Source organism: Dipteris shenzhenensis, chromosome 16 (assembly GCF_047967505.1).
Source record: "Dipteris shenzhenensis isolate YYH24624 ecotype China chromosome 16, Dip_SZ_1.0, whole genome shotgun sequence".
NCBI lineage: Eukaryota > Viridiplantae > Streptophyta > Polypodiopsida > Gleicheniales > Dipteridaceae > Dipteris > Dipteris shenzhenensis.
In genome coordinates this window covers 11962279-11985671 of record NC_141611.1, presented here as the reverse complement: position 1 = coordinate 11985671, position 23393 = coordinate 11962279, and the positions used below count along the sequence as shown (strand labels likewise).

General features: G+C 41.0%; 1 protein-coding gene across 3 annotated transcripts in view; it reads right to left on the bottom strand.

Moving 5' to 3' along the window:
- LOC147892556 (putative beta-1,3-galactosyltransferase 2) overlaps positions 1–1280 on the bottom strand; it is a 35132-nt gene extending 33852 nt beyond the window's left edge. For all 3 annotated transcript variants that reach the window (XM_087387538.1, XM_087387537.1, XM_087387539.1), the window contains exons 1-2: positions 343–1280; positions 87–156 (exon numbers count right to left, since the gene is read on the bottom strand). In XM_087387538.1, the coding sequence (XP_087243664.1) occupies positions 87–156; positions 343–434 (162 nt within the window). In that variant the 5' untranslated portion in view covers positions 435–1280. The remainder of the gene's footprint in view (positions 1–86; positions 157–342) is intronic.
- Positions 1281–23393: the final 22113 nt, after the last annotated feature.

The following is a 23393-nucleotide window of genomic DNA, read 5'->3' as shown; positions in this document are numbered from 1 at the left end:
AGTCTCTCAATGTACAGCTCAAAGTACATGCAATAAACATTATAAGGACGAACGCTTTTGCTCAATACAGTGACAAATTTACTCACACAATCATCATGTGTGCTTTCCTCATAATTTATTTGATTCAGACCCTGATTCTCTGGAAGAATCCACATCCTGCTCAGTGCAAAGAAATTGTACATATTTTAACCATGTCGTATTTTAAAAAGAATTTGCGACATCAAGAGGTATCCCTGTGAAGACTTCGTTATGATGCCTTATAACCATCGAAAAGATTTAGGTCTTTGACTACCAAGTGTACATATGAGAAGACGGGCTGCAGAGCAAAGGAAGCGAGCAAACCTGTTGGTGAAGAAAAGACCAACGCAAAAGCTGGCTAAACACAAAATAACGACCCATTTGTACGGCAATCCTCCCGACCCTTTTGCAGGCATTTCCGCCCACTCCGCGCCTCAAGTTGTCCTCAAACTCAAAAGAAAACTACCACAGGTGCCGTTACGTTTATCTTCCAGGACACCCAGCATATGACTTGCGCAACAACGCTTGGCTTTTTGAAAAGCGTGCGTTATAAAATTCCCGGGACTTCATGATTATGGCGATGCCCGGAGAGCAGTGCGCATCCTTATTCATTCATGGAACTTCTAGTAGATCCATTTAATTGATGATTCACGCCTGTGAGCTGAAGATTAAGCACTTCCGGTGCATGGTCTCAATAATTTTGGACTTGCTAGGAGAAATGGAACATCGAAGCTCAAATAAGACGCGGTAAAAGGATCTGGAGCAAGAGGGGAAGATGAAGAAGGGTGCCAGGAAGGAGAAGCCAAAAGTGTAATTTGCGTTGAGAAAGCTACATATGGGGTGGAACGAAGGACGGGTTGGTCAACTAGCGAGACAAAATGAATTGGAACGAGATCGAGAACGATGGATGCGACGGCTGGAGTATGGCCACGAAACGCCAGTGTTCCGAAACTGTAAGCTTTTCATCCATTCAATCAAGATTCCAAGAAACAATGACGGCCTGCTTCCCTTTTTGGCTGGCTTCCATGGATCCTGCAACCCCCAAAATCGATCCGATGTATTCTTCGTCTCGATTATGATCATCCGATGAATCCTTCGGGCTGGATTTTTGCTTGCTTCTCGATTTTGATCAGAAAATGGACCTCCTCCATGAATTCGCTTCCGAATTCCGTTGAATCCTGCTTCGTTGGAATCCGAATTCTGATCAGAAAATCATGCATCTCCCTTCACAACGCCACTGCAATTCAATCGGAAGCTCGCTAACTTCTACGATGACGATTCAACTGTAAGCATCAGTCTGGTTCGGCGAAAAATGTTGCCAATAATACTTAAATTCCTTGGCTGTTCCATAGTACATACAAAACCCGAGAGTCAATGCTTCTACCATCACCATACAAAAGTGTCCACCTGGCCACATTGTCTCTACACACTTGGCCCTCGCCTTGTGGCGCGTGTTGTCAGCGTGATCGTGTTGCCATTGGTCCCTATCCCCATTCTTACAGTGTTCACCGAACACCTGCAAACCATATACAATGAACTTGCAACATTTTTCATTTTCACCCGTAAAAAATATTTTCTCAATTTTGTAATTTAGTTATATTTTAGCAACAAAATCGACAAATTCTCAAGAAAAACCTTCCAAATTTTAAACCCCACGTTTTGTGATTTGTTGAGAAAATTTGTTTTCTATGAACACTGTCCCCATACCTCGCATGACAACCGGTTCACAGTCGGTTATAGATGGTGACGTGTGCACTTACATTGCCTCGTGCCACTCTGGTGGTGGTGGCTGGCACGTCCCCTCCTCCGCCCTCCTGTTGTGGGGACACCCCCCATTCAATGCCCATGCCGTCAGAAGCTAGTTAGAGGAGGTATGGAAACAACCTCTTATACACCAAAGAGTGTCTATCCACATGAGAAGGGTCCTCAGGAAAGGACCTAAGGAGGCAAGAAGCCTTCTCGCCAACCTAGGTACTTTCCTAGGCATCAAGAGCAGCAGGCGAGGGATGAAAGTGACGCGCCATCCATTCTACAAATGGTGAAAACGATCGTAAGTCCGTTTCCTCTAATTTTTAGGTTTTCTCGTCGAGCCGCACCCTTGACGTGGATTTGCAGAGATGCAAAAAAATACGTTGCAGTAGTGCAACTACCACTCTGGGGCACTTCAAGCTAGATGCTAGTAGGTCTAGGATATCCCTATGGGACCTCCTATAAGACCAACCACCACTCAGACCAAGCTCCCTAGTGATTTCACATAAGCAAAGCACACTATGAAGACAAAGTTCTTGGTTTTCCATGCTAGTTTTCTTGCAAGCTTCCACCCATGGATTCTCATAGGGCCCCACATTCATCACAGGTTCACTCCCTGGGAACTAGCCATATCCACACCACCAATTTCGAACTAACTTGCCGCAAGCTGCAAGCTTCTCCGACAAGATTTTCCTATGTAAGCAAAGAAGGTCCTTTTATGCGCATCAGGTTCCACATTTGAAACCTCTATGTTCATGTGCTTTGAAACAAGGTGCTTACAAAATCAATGAAATGCCATTATGTTGAACGTGGAGTGGTAATTAGTTTTGTTAAGGTATGTGTTCGAGTTTAGATCTAAGTAAAATTTTCGAGAAGCCTTGCAAATGAATGAATACAATATAGTCGTCGTTAATTTTTATAGTCTTGCATGGATATTAGATGTTTGGTGTATGATTTTCTTTTCTTAATGAAACAAGTTTGAGTTTGGTGGGCAATTCTATGTGTATGGTTGAATGGGAAATTTAGTATAGAGAGTTGAAGAAGACATACTAACTTAGCAACGCTACCGTCTGGTCTATTGGGAGTAAGAGCTTTGGGGGAGAGAGAGAGAGAGAGAGAGAGAGAGATCAAAATTAGTAAGTACAAAGAGGAAAAGAAACCACTTGACAAAAAAAATAAAATAAAATAACTTGTCAAAGTGACTCAACTCCCTATGAAAACAATTCTCTAGCAAGGCAATGGTGATGATTAAGGAGTGGACTTTGACCCTCAACTTCTATGCCTAAATGCAAAGAGGTTGACTCTTAAGGGAGAGTGAGCATACAACTCAATAATAAAAAACTCATCTCCATTTAGTGAGTCCCAATGGGAAACCAATACCCTTGTTAGACTTTCAGAATAAGTCTAGAGCGATCAAGAGACTCTTTTTTTCAACACTACAATCATGAGGCCCATGATGGACTGTTGAACTCACACACATACAAAACTTTTTGTAATTGATGTGCTAACCATTCGGAGACAAATCTCAATCTAATTGAAGCTCCTATTGATGATTATGCATAAAAATTAAGTCCACCATAATGGCTCTAAGTACCAACAAGATTAGTGAATCATTTGTTTAATATTAACCCACATGCCAAAGGCAAAAGCCTAAGCTATTGTTTTCACTTTCTCTACCTATGGGGAATGTGCAAGGGGCCTTGAAGGTCCTCAAACGTTGCTATCATAGTGGGATAGTATTGGGATAGTGGGGGGGATATTTTATAGTCAAAACGTTGCATTAGGATTTTTAATAGTTAAAACATTGCATTATGATTATAATGGATACGAATGTGGATCGTCAAGGGTGAGGAGTATTAGGCTATATGCACAATGATTGTATGGAGGGGGAACATGCAATGGAAGAATGGTATTAGCTACCTAATTGCATTCTCACCTATTCCTATTGATTAATCACTCTATCCCTCCCCTCATTCGGATTAACCTATGCTAAATTTGTGCAATTCTGCCTTCCCTCCATTTGTGATCCGGCTCACTGCCATTCTCACCTATTCCTATTAATTAATCACTCTATCGCCATTCGGATTAATGTATGCTTAATTCGTGCAATTCTGACTCCCCTCCATCTGTGATTTGGCTCGCTGCCATCTCCACTCTCGCTCTGCTGCGCTCAACTCTCCCATGCACTTAGCCTCTCATGCCTCCCTCTCCCTCTCCCTCTCCCTCTCCCTCTCCCTCTCTCCTCCCTTTCCCTCCCCTCCCTCTCCCCTGCGCTCATCCCTCCTTCTCCCTCCCCTCCCTCTCCCTCCACTCAGGCCTCCCCTCCTATTCCTCCTTCTTCACGAGAGGCTTTCACACCCCCCCCTTCTCCTCTACCCTTCTCCCTTCAGACTGGCCTTTTCTTTAGAGTAGCCTCTGGGGAGCAAAAGCTTCTGCAGAGCAGAAGCTTTTCCAAGAAGCTTCCTTCTCTCGAATCTTCCTATTGCTGCCATTTGCAACAATAACCAGTATGCCCCCCTCCCTAAATTAATTGCACATATCTTATGTTAATCGAGCATCGCCCCCCCCCCCAAAGCACAAACAAATTAATTATTATAGCATTTCTTCTTGATGGGGGTGCCTATTGTCCAAGTGGAGAGGGATTTCTAGGGTTATCATTAGGATAACCCACCCTAGGGTTCTCACTACGAGGAGAGGCTTCTCCTCAGTCCCTCCTCTGGTAGCTATGGCAGTTCCTTTCTCCCTCCCCCTTGGGATCTCTCCTCTTCATTCCACCTCTTCCACTCCATCACTTGCCCTCATGTTCCTTTCGTGCACTCGTATGTGTGCTCTCTCTGCTTGTCATGTGAAGGGAGCTACTGCGAGTCTCCTTGCCTCTTTCTATGTTGTGGAGCTCTATTGGCGACTTTGTGGTGTCGAGAAAGACCTGCTTCAGTCGCGCGTTGGTCTATGTTGTCTATCAGCTAGTAGCGTGAAGTGAGCTATTGCAACACTCATCGATTCAAACGTTGGCTCTTGCTACATTGTGGAGCTCTCTTGGTGGAGGCTATGTGATGTGGAGAATGAGCTGCCTTGATTTCATTGAGCTTTGGCTTCAATGCCTTTTGCTTCGGTGCACTGTCAATTCGCTCCCTTCTCATTCGCATCATAGCTAGGTCTTGCATGCATGAAACTTACACATCTCTTTGGGCGTGCAGGTCTGTCGAATAGGTGGCTAGAGGTAAACACGGATACTTGCAGGTATGTTCTACTACTTCTTACTGCGTTGCAACTATCAGGACAAAACTTGCATGAGAAAGTTGCTCTTCTTCTCATTTTTGGCTCTGGTTTAGAAGCTCTGAGCATTCTTTGCTGCATGCTTTCTGCCTCGCTATTTTACGAGCATTGATCTGATGGGCATAACGTTTTGTCTGCTTGTCCATGAGAATACTACTTGGCTCATTTTAATCATTTTCTTTATAAGTACAAAGGATATTGTATCAGCTCTCGTTCGAAACGTGAAAAGACTTCCTATTTCCAATCTCTTTTCGTTCGAAGGCCACATGCTCTATATTTTCATCATAATATACAAAGAGGTTCACTTCTTTGATTGCACATGTCTAGTTGGGGTATTCGGGTGAGTAGCTATTGGTGGTCTGTAGCTTTGTGTTGTGTGCCTGAGAAGCAAACGAAAGTAAACAAACTAGCTTTTGCTGATCTGCAGCTTTGTCTTGTGTGTCTCAAAAGTAAATGAAAGTAAAATAACAAGAAGCTCTAATGTTGTTTGCCTGAGAATGTGACCAGTGTGGGGGTTAAATGCCATTGTACCTTAGCCCCGGTTATGTATAATACTCAAACACATATATATGTGGATGACATAAGAGATTAGGGTGCTCTACACCCTCCAAAACTTGTGTGGCTCTCTTCTAGCTCTCCCTCTCTCTCACCCTCTTCTGTTCCACTTCCATTGAGAGCACTCTCAAGTGGTATCAGAGCCCGGGTGGTTTTTCCGACACCTGTGGGTGCTCTAGCTAAGCCCAGGGTGTCATTCTGCATCCATACAGTTGTGTGGGTGGCATTTGCAGCTTTGCAAAATCCTGTTGGTGCTTGTTTGAGCTGCCCAGGTGGTATTTGAACCTTGTGCAAGCCTACATGTGGTTTTGGAGGAAAAAGACGTCTTTTTATGATTCCCTTGTTTTTTTCGATGATTGAGAGTTCGGAATGACTTGCAGAGGCAACCATTACTTGCTTTTGGTGTCCATTGAACTTCAGAGTTTGAAAACCCCTTCATTCTTGACTTTGTGATTTTGTTGATTTGTGACTCACTATCTTTGCTTCAACTTTTTTTGCTAATGTGTTGGAACTCAAGTTTGAAGCAACCATTCACAGATCTATCAGTTTCGGTGGACTCAAGAGGTCCTAAAACTTATGCGTTGCTCATCATTTGCACTCTGGTGGTGTTTATAAACAGGTCTGTTTGCAAAAACGTTTTCTGATCCATGTGTTGGACCTTGTGATTGGGACCACAGTTTCCAAAACCGTTTGTTCCATTGCATTCCGGAGGCCCAAAAACCCTACTTGTCTATTGTTGCGCAATTCTATGGAGATTTGGAGAAGTTCATTGAATCGTCTGTTTCTCTATGAAAAATCTATTTAGAGGTTCAAATCTTTGATTTTTTTATCACATGCCAATTGCAAGGGTTAACTCCCATTTCCCATTCATTGGTTGGCATTTTGGAGTTCTAGCAAAAGAAAAATTTTTGAAGATTGTCTTGCTGAGTCCGATTGTGCAGCTATGCCCATGTTTTGAGGCATATCAGGTTCTATTTTTAGTGGTGGTCATTACTGTGGGGCCGCGATTTTCGGGACATACCTTATGCATATCACTTGGTTGCAGTGTGCGCTCATTCGTGATTTGCATTGGGTTGCAGCGGATGCTTTACAAGCCATTTGGATGCATTGTGATCCTTGTTGGATGTGTTGATAGGCCCCAATTTCCTTGTGGGATGCTTTATTGATGGACGTTTAGCACACAGATGCTATTTTATGCTGAGGAATAGCTTTGACACGTTGTAGTTGATGCATTGATAGTGCTATGCTCTCTTGGATGAGACATTATTGATGCTTATGCCCATGGATGGTGTTTATGCTTGAGGCATTTGGCTCTTATTAGTATTGGGTTCGCCATTGTTTTATCATTTTAGGTTCACATTTTATTTTGGGCCAGATTTGCTCATATAGATGCATACTATATGCACATCAGTCAAATGGATTTTGATGCTTTGAGCGTTGAGTTTTTGGTGACATTACCTCCCTTTGTGGCAAACATATTTGGGTGCACCTAGTATATGGTGTGATTCTTTATTGTAGGCACTAGCATTTGGGATTTTGCTTTATCTGCATCATGGCATTCTCATCCATGTCTAAAAAGGAGTTTTTCAGCATTAAAAAGTTTGATGGGACAAATTTTTCTTTGTGAAAAGAGTAGACAAGCGATGTGGTTATTCAAAAGAAGAAGATTAAACCCTTGGCAAGGATTGAAGCTAAGCCTATAGCTATGTCTAAGGATGATTGGAATAAGCTGGATGTATTAGCAAAGTCTACTATTAGACTTCATCTTCCAAAGTTAGTTTATTTCACATTAGTAAATGAGTAGACCATATAAGATTTGTGGATGTCCCACTTATGAGAAGGAAACTACCTCTAATAAAGTTTTAAACCTCATGAAGAGGTTGTTTGAGTTGCATATGAAGGAAGGGGTCTCCATTTCTTCTCACTTGAAGGAATTCAATATTATTTTCAACCAGCTTTGGGCTAAGAAGATGAATTTTGATGCAAAGACTAAGGCAATATTCCTCCTGTTCATTGCCATCCTCATGGGATACCTTCCGTACAGATGTCAATATTGTGCACTTGGTGGAGTACTGAAGTTTGGTGATGTGGGTAGCTTGTTGGCCGAGGAGATTAGACAAAAGTCTATGGATGGCAACATGTAGGATGCAGCCGTAAATGTGCACAGGGCAAAATCATAGTTCAGGCGGAAAGCCCAATAAAGAGGGAAGTCTCGTAGCAAATCCAAGGCATGAAACATTGAGTGTGACCATTGTGGTAAGAAGGGCCACATGAAAAAGGATTGCTACAAGCTGAAAAGATAAGAAAAAGAATGCAAATTGGGGTGCAAATAAGAAGGGAGAGAGTCCAAGGGAGGACAAAGGAAAGTGAAGATCGAGGAGATCATTGCAGTCATCACTGATAATAGTGACAATGACATTCTCTTCATGTCTAATCTACCTATAGATTTTCTTAACACTTTAGATGATGCATATTCCTAGGATTGGATTTTGGATTTTGGTGCTTCATTCCATGTTACTCCTCATAGGGAATGGTTCTCCAGTTATGACAGTGGGAAGGCAGGTTGTGTGCATCTTGGAAAAAACTATGCATGTGACATAGTGGGAGCAGGTGACATAAAGTTTTATTTTGCAAATGGGTCTGTAGTTGTTTTAAAAAATGTGAGACGTGTGCCTAAGCTGAACAAGAGTCTCATTTCAGCAGCGGGTCAGCTAGATGATGCTGGTTTTCAAACCACCTTTGGCTTTCAGAGTTGGAAAATTCAGAAGGGCTCTATGGTTTTGGCAAGGGGTGCCAAGGGTGGGACATTGTATCCCTTACATGTATCAGGGGTGTCTGATCATGTTGTTGCAATAACCGAGCAGCCAAGTACTTTGTGGCATTGTCGGTTGGGGCACATGAGCCAAAATGGAATGAAACTCATGCCGTTTGGGTTATGTACCACATTTGATTTTTTCTGACTTTGACTTTTGTGAGCATTGTCTCTATGGGGAGAAGACTAAATCAGCCCATAAAAGAAGGGGAAAGAAAGAGCTTGAAAGGCTTTATTTGGTGCATTCAGACACATGTGGTCCCATGCCTACACGGTCATTTGGTGAGGCTGATGAATTCTATGTGACATTTATTGATGATGCAACTAGGAAAGTGTGGGCTTATGCTATAGCATGGAAGAGCAATGTGTTCCAGTTATTTTAGAAATGGTTGGCTTTGGTTGAAAATCAATCAGATAGAACACTTAGAGGCCTACAGACTGACAATGGTGGAGAGTATCTCTCTCATGACTTTCAGCATTTCTGTGATACACGTGGATCAAGAGGGAGCTCATGTCCCCTTAGACTCTAGAGCAAAATCCAATTGCAAAATAGATGAACCACACCATTCAGGAAAGGTTGCAATGTATGCTTTCCAATGCAAGTCTTTTTTGTGGCTTTTGGGCTGAGGTAATGAAGACTATAGTGCATGTGATCAATAGGTCACCTAGTAAGAGTTTCGATGGTGGTATTTCTAAAGAGGCATGGAGTGGCAAGAAGCCCTCTTACTATGAAAAAATTAGCTAGAGTGTCTAGACCACCCAAGAGATTTGTTCCAAGGGCAGCCTATGTGATGCTTACTGATTGTGGGAAGCCTTCTTGCTACAAGGAGATATGATGCACAAGGATCAATGCAAGTGGGAGTATGCTATGCAATTAGAGATGAATTCACTCATGAAGAATGAGACTTGGGACTTGGTTTCTTTGCCAATGGTACCTGACCTCAATGTGTTTGGTGGTCTTTACCTGAAAGACTGGATTTTGTGCTAGTTGAATAGCACTCATGGAATCACTATGCAATGTCAGTACACCTATATGAATTCCCAAATTAGCCATATATCTTGCTTGCAACTCTTTGTGGCTATAACATACTTAGCCTTTGTGGTAGAAAAAGCAACACACTTCTGTGTGCAAGACATCCGCGACACTGCACCACCTCCAAAGGTTAACACATAACCAGAAGTGGATCTCCTGCTATCCACTTGCCCTCCATAGTCTGAATTTGTATACCCAAGTACACGCATCTCTTCTCTACCAAAGCAGATGCACATCTCCTCGGTACCCTTCATGTAGCTCATGATGCACTTAACTGCCTCCCAATGCCTCTTTCTTGGATTAGCCATATACTGCTCGGCTGACAACTCCCACTGCAAATGCAATGTCTGGTCTAGTAGCTATCATAGCATACATAAGACTTCCAACCACTGATGCATAAGGAACCTTCGCCATCATGGCCCTCTCCTCATCTGATTTGGGACTATTTGCATCACTCAATTTCACATATGGAGGCAATGGAGTACTTATTTCCTTCCCCCCCTCCATATTGAAATGCTGCAATACTTTTGCAACATACTCCTATTGTGAAAGACAAAGGAGTTTCCTACTCTGGCCATGCATGATGCGCATACCAAGAATATGACCTACAGGTCCCAAATCCTTCATGTTAAAGGCCTCCTACAACAAGGACTTCAATGCATTGAGCTCATAAGTGATCTTGCCAGCCAATAGCATATCATCCACATAAAGTGCCAAGAGTATCGGGCTATTATCCTTAGCCCTTTTAGTCTAGAAGCAATGATCAATTTCACTCCTTCTAAAACCCTGGGGCCTAATGAAAGCATCAAACTTGTGATAAGTTCAGTGGGAGGTTGTGGGGGTTAAAGCCCACTATACTTTAACCTCGATTATGTACAATACTCAAACACATAGATATATAGATGACATAGAAGATTAGAGTGTTCTGGACCCATCAAAACTTGTGTGGCTCTCTTCTGGCTCTCCCTCTCTCTCACCCTCTTCCGTTCCACTTCCATTGAGAGCACTCTCAACTAGATCCATTTTATTATCTGTATTTCCAAGTCTAGCTGTGAGAATGTGGCTAGTAGCAAAAAATTTGTTGTGCTCTACATTTTCAACTGCCGCTATGTGAATGTATGTGGTAGCAAAAACTTTATTATGCTCTCGAGATTCTTATAGCTATCAAAATGGCTTGATAGCACAAAGGAAGGTAAGCACTTACAATTTTCAATAGATATGGATTCAAGCTTGGAAAATCTTTGATTTGCTGTATCTAAGACTTTGAGTGTTTGCAGGAATTGAAAAATGTACTACAGAGTCGATCATTACTCCTTGTAAGTTGGCGTTTAATCATCCTTCCAGTGACGTAGCTATTGTTGAATCAATTCATCCATTGCAATCTTATGGGGCATTTCCTATTCTATGAATAAGGCATCTTTTAGATAATGTCATCAGATTTGCATTTGAAGGCAAAGTTTTGGTTAAGTATGGCACTTTCTGTGCATGAAAGGGTCCTTCACCTAAGCTATTGAAAGCTGATTTGACTGATCACAACATAGAAGAGACCATTACTTTGGTTATTCCAGAGGTTTTTTTAACAAGATTTTCAGATGCTATAGAAGTTGATGCCTTCTTGCACATAAAAGCAAGTGTTTTACGACCAAGGAATCACGACGACGGTGGAACTTGTGATTTGTCCTTGTATGTTAAAATCCAAACCATTTCCATGCGAAATCAAAATTCTGCAAGAAAAAACTATCAGCAAGCTTCTTTCTGAAATTGCAATAGGCCAAGGGAGGTGCTCCCTCAATTGAAGTTGCAACTATTGCCTTTGTGGTTGTCAACAATAATGTTGTGATCAAGTCTACTGGTGACCAACTAGACTAGCTTGTAATTGTGGATGGGCCTCTCTCAACGGTTGTAAATATGCCAACTTTGCCTTCTCTTGCACTTTGAAATCTTTCCTATGGATGTTTGAAGCCTTCTATTGCTTTCATTGTACCTATCTTTTGTTCTGGAGCAACGGAATGAGTACACTTGCATGGTTGATGAGTTCTAAGAAAAGGGATTAGCCATGTATGTGGCTCACAATATAAGTGTATGGAAACAAAAGATCATCATGCTCTCTATACTCAACGGAATGATCTTGACAATTTTATCGATTTTTTAACTGAAGCAGCACCTTATGGATGGCTTTTTCTAGACAAGTTTCAGACCTAGGATATGGAAAGAAGATAATATTTTAGAAATTACCATGCCATATGCTTTCAATTTGCTACAAGGTTATCTTAACACTTCCTCATTCACTATTTGTAGGTCTTTGGAACTCTGCAAATAACAAAGTTGAACAGTATTAAAGTTGAAACTATTTGCAACAACTGTAAAAGTATCAAAGTGGGTTACCAATGGTCAAAATAGTTCTGCTTGGAATGTAAACAATATACTACAGTGAGTCAAATAGCAACTTTGTAGGCAAAAATCACAGTAAGAGACAACTCACAAACAAATGTGTTGGTGCAAGGCAACAACATAGATAAAATTCTTTCTTTACATGAACCTTTTCTGACACTTTATCAAAAGAGCTCTTTGATTGCAAAGGTAACACTCACCAACTTCAAAAAGACCTTTTCAGTCAAGCCACAAGGTTATATTGTTGGATTTTAGCCTGAAATGAACTCTTACATTAGCAGCCTCATGCGGTTTCACTTTCTTGCAAAGATTTTAGCTTTAAGAATTGGACACCTTACATGTTTTGGGATAGCATAACAGCCTTCTCTTTTTGAAATGATCATCTTGGAACACTTGGTGACCTCTCTACTTTTTTTACTACATAGCAAACTTTTCCTTAGAGAGATATCGAATCCAATTGTTGCTACAATTTTACCAACCCATCTTTTTACCCAAGATCTGAAAATGTTTGATGGGAAAACTTCGTGGTCAATTTTGCAAATACATATTTTTCACAAATATATAGAAATGTTTGGAAATATTTTGTAATCAGTTCTATATAGTTGTGTTCGCAAATATGAAACATACTCTTTCTTGCAATACACTCTATTTTTTTAAATTGTATCTTGCTTATAGAAAGTAATAAAAAGTTCTAAAGTAGCTTTGATAATACTCCATCAAGGGTTCCAAATTCTTTTCTACAATAGTGGTTGTGTTTATCTACAACAACCTTGACTTCTAGACAATCAATAATCATTACATTTTGTTGGGAATTCCATCCGAAGGTTGCCAAACTTGCATTCAAATTCAATAACAAAGATTGTGGATAAGATGGAATACCTCGTTGTTGCGAAAATTCTAGCTAGCCTCCAAGATGCTCTTGAATTACATTCCAGAATTGTTGAATTACATTCCATGATACTCTTGAATTACATTCCAAGCATTGTTGCGGAGAGTTTTGATTGGGATTTAGAGGTGAGAAACTACATAGAGCTTAGGAAAGTTGGAAGAACAACCTACAATTCAATATCCAAATCAAGTAGTTGTGACACCAATTGTGCACCACTAGTGCAGGTAAGGACGGTGGATACAGAAAAAAAGTAGTGTGTTGGATGCCTTGCTGATAGAACGAGCACTTCATGGTATTAAGGACATTGTTGCAGAGTTCATGAGGCTTTGCCCAATGACAATCATGACAGCGAAGAAAATACAATCAAAGAATTATAGGATGCATGCCAAGTAGGAAAGCACATCTAAATCCACACCAGGACACATGCAAGGCACAACAAGAAATTTTGCATGCCAACAAGAGGGTTCGAAGTATTTTAACCTTATCGTTAACACGCCTTCCAATGCTTGTGCTTCTTGTAAGAATCTCTTCTTCATGACTCAACTACAAGTAGCAAACTCCATTGGATCAACCATGCTCGCGCGTGCATCCAATCCCATTGGTGATCAACCCCAAACACAAGATATGAAAGTTTAGTGCAAATGCGTGAGGTGTTTGAATGCCAACAAACTACTGGAACTATTTGTAGGCACAACACTCAAATTCAACAATGCAACCGAAAACATCTTGAAGTTGAACGTAGTCGAAGCACGGCTAGCATCCATAAGGATACCATTCGCACTAATTGTGGAATTGAATTATGAGGGATAGTACAGTCTATAAAGAAGTGTGATAAATGTGCTGGTGAGCGTGGAGAGAGCACAACAATTGTTACCACGTTTTTTGAGATATGATGCATGCTTATTGTTGGGCATTATATGCAAATTAGAATTGTTGGGCATGCATGCATGCTTATTGTTGGGCATTAAATGCAAATTAAAATACAAACACTATTACATGAGTGGTTTAGTCTAGCCCTTTCTAACAATGAAAGCTTTATAGGAACTCATCTCAACACCTCTATACGTGTAGAGCAAGGTAGTCTTCAGCCATGATTGGGTCAACTTAATTAACTCAATGCATGAACTCATGTGAGAAGATCATACACCTACCATTGCCATGGGAAATCTAGATTCCAACGATGCTTTGGACACAAACACCCTATTGCATGGGCTTTATGCTTCGCAACAATTCATTGACTACAACAATTTTGTTATGCATGTTGTGCCTTCCACATCATCCTCTAAATCTCTTTAGGGACTCCTACTACAAGGAAATGTGCTTCCTGACCCTATTCTTTGGTGAGTGTAGGGCATACCATGAGCTATGCAACTATGATTACCAAAATATCACAACGTGGGAACATCTACATGAAGATAGGTGCTTCGCTCAAAACATAGAGAACCTGTTCTTTAAAACAATGAAGATACTGGTCTTGAAAGTATTATCATCCACCTGGGTGTGCCCACAGAAAGCTTACCTATAGGGTAAGCACCTATGCATGAAGGACGTTCATCAAAACACAAATATCAAATAGATACTAAGCTCAAGAATAGGGTATAAGGACTTCGAGGCACTGTGCACATCACCAAGGTACAAAGACAAATTGAAGAAAAATATCATTGCTATGATACAACAACTCGATCCTTCAATGTTAATTGTCACCTTTTCTTGTGGCAAGAAGTGCTGTCCAAGCCTCCTCCAATTCTTGGAAAAGCTCAATCCACGTACACGTCAACCAGAAGGCACTGATGAGTCACTACATATGTGTCACCTTTTTTGCTAGATCCGATCACAACCGGATGCTATTGCATTCATAGATTTCAAGCAATCAAGAATGAGTTGAAAAGGAATAAGAAACTTCTCAATGAAGTCCTAGACTTCTTCTTTGTCACTGAATTCTAGCATTGTGGCAGCCATCATGACCACGGACTAATATGGATTAAGGGTACTCCAAAGTTTGGGCAATCATCCATGGATGACATAAGCCCATTCATTGACATCATCATTTCTGTTGATGGAAGTACACTTGATGCCAATTTGCGAAGCACCCAGATCCATCACAAGGGTTGTAGGTATGGGTTCCCCAAACCTCCATCTCAAAAAACATACATTCTTCTTCTGCAGGAAGAAGGCAAAGATCCCAATAGCATCGACAACAAAACATTAGTAAAGAGAATCAACATAGCATTGGAAAGTTTGGAACATGACACAACTATTTCTTTCAATGAATGGTTGGCACTTTTGGAGATCCTAGAGGAGAGGTTTACATTGAAGCAATCTGAAGCTCAATTAAAAAACCACTGGTCCTAATGAGAAGAGAGACGAAAAACAAATACACAAAGAACTTCAATCCTGGCCTGCAGTGTTATGGGATGCAAACATTAATATATGATTCATCTTGAAGCTCCATAGCATGGGGGTTAAAGGCCACTGTGCCTTAACCCCGACTATGTATAATACACTCAAACAGATATATATATGACTGACAAAGAAGATTAGGGTGTTCTGCACCCACTAAAACTTGTGTGGCTCTCTCTTGGATCTTTCTCTCTCTCTCACCCTCTTCTGTTCCACTTCTGTTTAGAGAACTCTCAACTAGTATCAAAGCCTGGGTGGTCTATTTGATGCTTGTAGGTGGTCTATCTGAGCCCGTGTGTGAGCCTGGAGCCTAAAGTCTGCTGTTGTAGCTCTATGGGAGGAAGGAGAAGCTTTGTGAGTGGCTTCACTTGCATCTTGGTGTGCAAAATCTTGAAAAGAGTGGTGTTGGAACCTTGTAGAAGTCTTTGAGTGGTTTTTTGCAAGCCGGCAGGTGGGTTTGGAGCAAAAAGATGCTTTTTAATGATTCCCTTGTTGAGATATCGAGCTCCACTCGTGATATGCTAGGGTGATCATTGTGCATTTATGTCACTGACTTGTTAGCTGCAGATGCGGTTGGTACACCGCCCATGAATAATAGCTGGATGACAGCTATCCTTATGTACTCTAGTTCATGGCTCAGTTAGTATGCCACCTTAGTTAGCTGAGTTTGGTTTGAGACCCACATATAGGGTTCTTCTATTTCTTTGTACTAGAGTTCTTTTGGCTTTCACAACTAAGAAGAGGAAAACTGTTTTCAGCCTCTACCTTTGTGTGTATTCCCCCATTGTGTATGTGAGAAAGCCGCAAGTGAGACTCCTTCCTTCTCTCCCACTATCTTCACATGGTATCAGAGCCTAGTTCGTGGTAAGGAGCTCAAAAAAGCAAACCAAGTTCACGGTGTCCTAGTAAGAAGACTAGTGTTGCTTTCTTTTTTCGAGTTTGGGAGCAAATCTCTACAGGTAGCACAGCCAGAAAGTGCAAGAGTGCATTGTCTTAGATTGAGACGCCCTTCGCAGTGTGGCGAGAGGGCAATATATGCTGCGAGATAGGAAAAAGCCCTGAGTGACTTTATATTTTTGATTCGAGGCCATTTTGGGGCTTGTTTTGGAGGCGGAAGTTCTCCGCAAGCACTGAGAAAAAGGCCTTGTTTTTTTTGTGCGACCACTGCTCTGCAGGTCGGTAAAAATTTGCTATAAAAATTGCATCGTATGCCTATGCACAAAGATATTGGGAGTTACAGAATCATCCTTAGTGCCTGTTCATGCAAAATCGTCACTAGGAAGTGACTGTGTGGTCAAATACCACTTTCGTCAGTTTTGCAGATTTGCCCTTGTGAGGCAGAAGGAGTTCAATTTCTTTGGAGCAAAAGAGTGTTTTTGATGACATAGTCAAAACACAATTAGCACATGTGATCATACAATAACAAACAACATTATCATATGTTTTCATGCGTAGCTTTGTAAGGGGTGGTGTGCCTATCAAGCACTCATATGTGTCAATGTGTGATGATCTGGCACTATGTGTTCATGTGCTGCTATGTAAGGGTGTGCATGTGGAGCATTGTGCATATGTGGCACTGTGTAATGATGTGGCATCTATTTGATTGTGGCCTTATGCTATGTCAAAGGAATTCCCCATGGACAAGTTAGTCTCACCTTAGAATAGAGTTGGATGATAGAAATGCCATGTGATAGTCAGGTCCCATGTAGTTGCAAACACAGACTTGGATCTGAGACTTGGAATGAGATATGGGAGGTGTACGCATGGCAGATGCAGCTTCTTAGATGGCAATAAATTGAAATTTTGAGGCCATCGCATATAGAGCTTAGAGGTCATGGTGACATGGAGAGACAACTACGACATGGAGTGAAGAATGAGCTGGGCCTATCCCTCTCAAGTTAGCCACAAACTAGCTATAGATGTGGGCTACAGCAGAGGCGGAGATAGAGCTTTGTTTGCATGACAAAGATTGACACCGTGGGCTTATAGATTGTTTGTGTGAATGGACATGAAAAGATCGATAAGGCATGGTCTTGTGTGGATTCTTGGGCTTTCACAACATGTGAGGGTAGCAAAAGGATCAAATGGTGCTATGGGAGGTTTCTTGGGAGAGCGAAGGTGTATGCGGGTGGTGGTTCAATGCTAAAAAATGATGGATCTTAGGCTCTAAAGCTGCCATGAAGGAACCGGTTTGGGAGTTTAGACGAAGGTCTTGGTGGAGTGGGTGATGGAGCTTGATAGAAGCTCTCAATTCTCTCTTTTTGTCTCAATAACTCTCAAGCATGCTCTCCAAAGTTCCTCTCAAAATCTCTTACAAATATCTCATGGGAAGTGGACGAGATTCAAAGTAGTATAACTTCCTCTCAAATTTCAATAGCTCTGTTTCAAAGTAAAGTGAAGCAGGAACAAGCTTTATAGGGGGAGTGAAGATCTGCAACAATGGACTCTTGAAATACTAAATGAAAGGCAACCTAAGCTCTTATACCATGATGAAACATGCTCTGATGCATGCTGAAAGGAGGAGGGAGGAGATGAGACGTGAAGATGGAGAATAGAGGGCACAACTTGGAGCACACACAAGTGACTAACAATACGCTAGTATCAATTGAAAGGAATGAATATATTATATTAGTCATGATGAGAATTTAATAATTATACTAATCTATCTCTGGTCATTTTAATCAAGATATCTCATATCCCCATCAAAGCACACACTTTCTATCATCTTCTTCTCTTCTTTTTGTTTCCATCTCACCTTCTTATAGATGTGAGATGCATGTCACTTCCTTCTCTCATCCTCTTCTTCTCTTTCTACTTCCATCTCATCTTATAGTGGTGCACTGCATTGCTTGTCTTGTCGATGTAAAAGCACTTGCTATCTTCTTGCATCATTGCTAAGAAATCATATTCTTTTCTCTTACCCTTGCAGATGGCTATGGATCTTTTTGAAATAATATCTCAAGTCGAGCAAGCCATAATAACTAACTTGGATTGGATTTTTTAGAACACAAGACATTGAGAGGAGTGAAAAGGAGAACGAGAACCATTGACATAGGAGGAGAAAGAAGAGTTTGTTGTGAAAAAGCGGCAAGAGAAGGACGAGCTTGAGAAAACAAGCGACAGTAGATGAGAAATAAAAAAATTGCATTCCATTAGAGAAGAAATAGTAAATTTATTTATTGAGATGTTTTACAGAAGAGCTCGTTATGAACGATATCTAGTGGACCAACCAAGTGCACATGCTTAGGAATAGACACTCCATTTTGCAAGAAAGGATCTCAAATTCTTTGGTGCTCTTATGTTATTATAATTTAAAGAAGCATGCATTCCTGTAACTATTGAAATATTTATTTTCACCATAAGTACTTTGAGATTTTAGTAGCTTTTTGATGTAATGAAAAAACCCCATAGAAAAACTATAGAAACTCATTGCACAAAATCCAAAAACTGTGAGCTTCCCCTTCACCAATGACATCACACTTCAAAGTCTATTATATTTATTCAATACTAGTATGAATGGCCAAGGTACAAGGAGGCTTCCATTTATCTAGAATTGATGTTGCCTCAAGCCACCTTCTTACTATCTTTCCATTCATTATAAATAAATTGTGACTATCATTAAAGGTGATAGCAATGTATTATCAAATGTGCTTCAAGATCCAACTATCTGTGACCTCAAGACATTGGATTTTGCCATTTGGCATATGGATCTCTACCTCTATGGTGTCCACTACGTCACAATTGTTGGAACACTGAAAGGAAAGAGTAGAGTGGACACAAAATCAGAATACTTGCTTATGGAATGAAGAAAAGAGAGGTCCTTAAGTAGGCACCTCATACAAGGTCACTGACATCACTGATGACCTCAGAGCTCCACAATCATCTCCTCAATCTGCTCCTAGATTCTCTCAATCATCCTATGTGGCTTTTCCACCACCTAACTGTGCTTGTGGGCACCTAACTGTGCCTCTAGCACTCACACATAGAAACATAAGGTGTGCCTGAGGCATACACCTTGAGATATCCCAACAAACCCCCCCTCAAGGAAATGCCTCAGGCTATGTCAAGGATACATCTAGTCTCATAGTTTCTCATGCCATCTCATGGTGGTCAAGGATTAATCTATGGCTAGGTTCTCATGCTAGCAAGGGTTCCCTTGGGTGTAAGGTAAACAAAAAGGGATACAAAAAGACCTTCCAATGGTTATCTCCCCTGCATGTACATGCACACAATGTCTGCAGGAGGTACCATGGAACAAAACATACACATGGCCTACATCATAAGGTGACCAGAGGTGTTTACAAAACACACAAAAACACAATAGTTTATTTGCATTCATTTTGGAGGACTATCCAGGCTGAGTACCTTGACATAAAAAGAGAGATCTGGAGCATACATAGAGATGTGTTTAAAATGCATAATCTTCAAAGGATGCCTCATCTTGTGGAGGCTCATTAACTGTAAGTAGATTTGCATTTTCTGTCTTTGCTTTGGCTCTGCAAAACTTCTCATGATGGTTGTTCTTGCCACAGTGCTTGCATGGATTAACTTTGAAGCAGTCCTTTGAAAGGTGATTTGTCTTTCCACAGTGATTGCAAGGAGTATACTTGCCCTTCTAGAATTTCATAACATAAGCAGTGTCATTGCCTTTCCTTAGCTCCATATGCCTTTCTTCTTCTTGGAGAGTAGAGATAATGCCTTCAAGGTTAGGATTGGGAAGATTCTTCAAAGTGCTAACAATGTGATCAAAACTTTCAGGCATACTCTTAAGTAACACTGCCATAGCTTCATCAGGGGTAATAGGAGAGTTGATAGAAGCTAATTGAGTCATAAGACTCCACATATAGTTGACATGAGCAGCTAAAGTAGTATCACTTGCCATCTTTAATTCAAAGAAAGAGATTTTAAGTGATAGTTTAGAGATGTGAGAGCTTGCACCAAAAATCATGTCTAGCTTCTGCCAAGCTTCCGAAGGAGACTCCAAGTCAGAGATATGGTGTATATAATCATCACCCAAAGCAAGAGCAATGATACCATATGCCTTTTCTTCTCTTGCTGGATCCCTTGCCGGTGTCGGAGTTGAAGATTGTCCAACATTGGAGGTTGTAGAAGAAGCGGTAGGAGTAGGTTTGACAAGTCCCCATAAGTTCTCCCACATCAATGCAAATTTCACCTTCATTTGCCATGTATGGAAGCCCTTTCCATTGAACTTCTCAAGATTAAATATGGTAGCCATGAGAGGGTCTAACCCAGATATTGGGCAGTGTCTATCTCTCTTACAAGGCAAAAATAATTGAAAAACTTCCAAAGTATGAGCACTTGATGTAGCAAATAGTAGTGACTAGATTTCAAACAATGATGCTTCTTCTTACATGCTTTATAGAAGTGGGTGAAATAAACACTCTCCAATCAAAACCAGGTCTAGCAAGTCAAAACAAAACTGAAGCAACACTTGTAGTGAAGTTAATTTTATGTAGCATCATTTTCAAAAGCTTGTCAAAACTGTCAAAACTAGAGAGCTGAACTTGGAGGGCTTATAGCTCACTCTTCAAAGCAAAAGAAAGGGGGCTTTCTGAGGCAAAAGAAAGCTGGTATACCACAGTAGAACCTCTGGGAAGAAGAGGCAAAAAAATGCGTCAGGTCGCCTTCTCCTTCAACAAAATCGACTGGTTTTTCTCTGTTTTCTCCTTCAATATGCAGCCATTGCTGCTCAGATTTCAGCACAAGGTAGCTTTAGGTATGGACCAGCCCCCCTGAAAGGAATTAGAGAAAGATCAAGTGTGCTGGGAGAAAACGCAGAAGAGAACGTCGACGACCTTCCTGTAATGGCGACGAGCAGAAGCGAGGATTCGTCGATTCCTTGCAGCCAGAAGTTCACCCCATCTAGGTGGATCTTCAGCTAGAAGGGCGTGGGAAATGGCTGAGAATCGGAGGAGAACAGGCTTAAGCAAATTTTTGGAAGAAGAGGGAGAGATGGTGAAGAAGAAGAAGAGGAAGAAGATGATGATGTGGCAAAAATGGGTTCAAGGAGGATCAAATGGCTCTGATACCATGTTGGAACACTGAAAGGAAAGAGTAGAGTGGACACAAAATCAGAATACTTGCTTATGGAATGAAGAAAAGAGAGGTCCTTAAGTAGGCACCTCATACAAGGTCACTGACATCACTGATGACCTCAGAGCTCCACAATCATCTCCTCAATCTGCTCCTAGATTCTCTCAATCATCCTATGTGGCTTTTCCACCACCTAACTGTGCTTGTGGGCACCTAACTGTGCCTCTAGCACTCACACATAGAAACATAAGGTGTGCCTGAGGCATACACCTTGAGATATCCCAACAACAATCCATAGGTATCCATGTGCCATGAGTATTTTTCCAATGCCTATAAGATGTCTCATGTAATAAACACTACAAACTATTTGATACCGTATAATTAATTATGAGACTCATGTGACAATTGCATACTAATCGATGCCTTATGACTAGACTTTCCTTACTAACTACACATCTAAAAATGTCTCCTTTTGGAAAAACGCCCTAACATCCCATGTTGGGTATAGGAGATTATCAAGAAATTCCACATGGTCTTTGTTTAGTGGATGAAGAGTGATTTGAAGCAATAAATGAATACAATGGAGGGCATGAACTGCATCTATAGAAAATGGACCAAGAAGAGTAGAGGATGGAGGCTTCCATATTGACCTGAACTTTGAGGTACTTGGTAGCATGTATTACATAAAAAAATACTAAATTTTGTTAAGGAGGTAAGATTTCACCCTGACCTTCTACTTCTAAGTGTGCAATGTTAGGAATGGACCAAAAGAATTATTGTCATAAATGGAGAGAATATGTCACTTCACCAGTGACTATTTTACTAAGGTCATTCACTTTAGTAGATGTGCTGGGCATTTGAGATGCATCAACTTGGAATGCTCTTATTATTTTAGATTGCATTATCAAAATGAAACAAATTGAGAAGAAAGATTGAAATGTTGTTGTACCATGGGGTTAGTTGGTGCAAAGTTTGGTAATATTGCTTATCACCATTATAGAGAAGCCCTTGAATGTGTGTCTACATGCCCGGCTATAATTTATTATTGCAGTCCCAAGGATCACAATACTCTCACTCGATGTGCTATATGTCTTGGAAATCATTCCCATCCATTGAAGAGGACACCAGTAGGGCTCCCTTCAACTTAGATAAAACAATCTTGTCCTTGACATCCTTGTCTTGATGAGTGGGTAGCTTAGCTTCAGCAGCTCTAACAATTTGAATGTACTGATGAAATGGCAAGACTGACCTAAGTTCATGACCTAACTTCAGTTGGTAAAGCCTTGTATTCATTAAACCTTTGACTAAGACCATCTGACTCAAGGCTGACACCTTGGGGGCATTATTCCTTAATGACTCCTTATGCCTTTGAGCTATTCCCCCATTTACAAGATAGGCCTTCCTTGCTGAAGACATGAATCCATGAGGATCTCCATCAGGCTCAACAATGGTGTCAGTTTTAGAATCCGAGTCATCCTCCATGGCTTGCTCCATGGGCCTCTTTCCTTCATGAGTCTCAAATCTCTTTATCTGTTCAAGCTTCCTACTGAGGGTTGCAAATGAGTTTTGCATCCTCACTCCATTTTCTTTTATTTCATTTGTAACTTCTCTGAGTGCCTGTATTATAGGATCAAATTGACCAAGTCCTTGATGTTCCATACCTTAAGAAGTTTGCATTTGAGAAGAACCTTCCTTATTACCCTGCTTACTACCAACAGGAATATCACTTTGACCTTTATCAACCATTAGGTCTCCATCCATGTCCATACCCCCTAACCCTATTGCTTTAGCTACAGCTTCATTCTCCACATTTGGGTCAACATCTTCTATTGGTATCTTCCTTAATTGATATCCAACTCTCTTGGGAGCCATTAAGAAGATTAAGGACCAATATAAGCAATGTTAATATCCCAAAATTGGGAGACTCAAAATTGGGAGAGCAAATATAAAAGCACGGTTTAGAACCCAAAAGTACACTAGGGCATATAAAAGCATTGCTTGGGTTTAATATATAAATGTGATACAAGAATTAAACAATAGATTCATTGCTCATACAACAATACACTGCTGTTAGCTAAAATTCTTCCATATAAGGGTCAAAAAGGGGGGGGAGGGAGGGAGGGAGGGAGGGAGAGAGAGAGAGAGAGAGAGAGAGAGAGAGAGTGTGTGTGTGAGAGAGAGAGAGAGAGAGAGAAGCAGGGAGAGGGAGAGGGAGA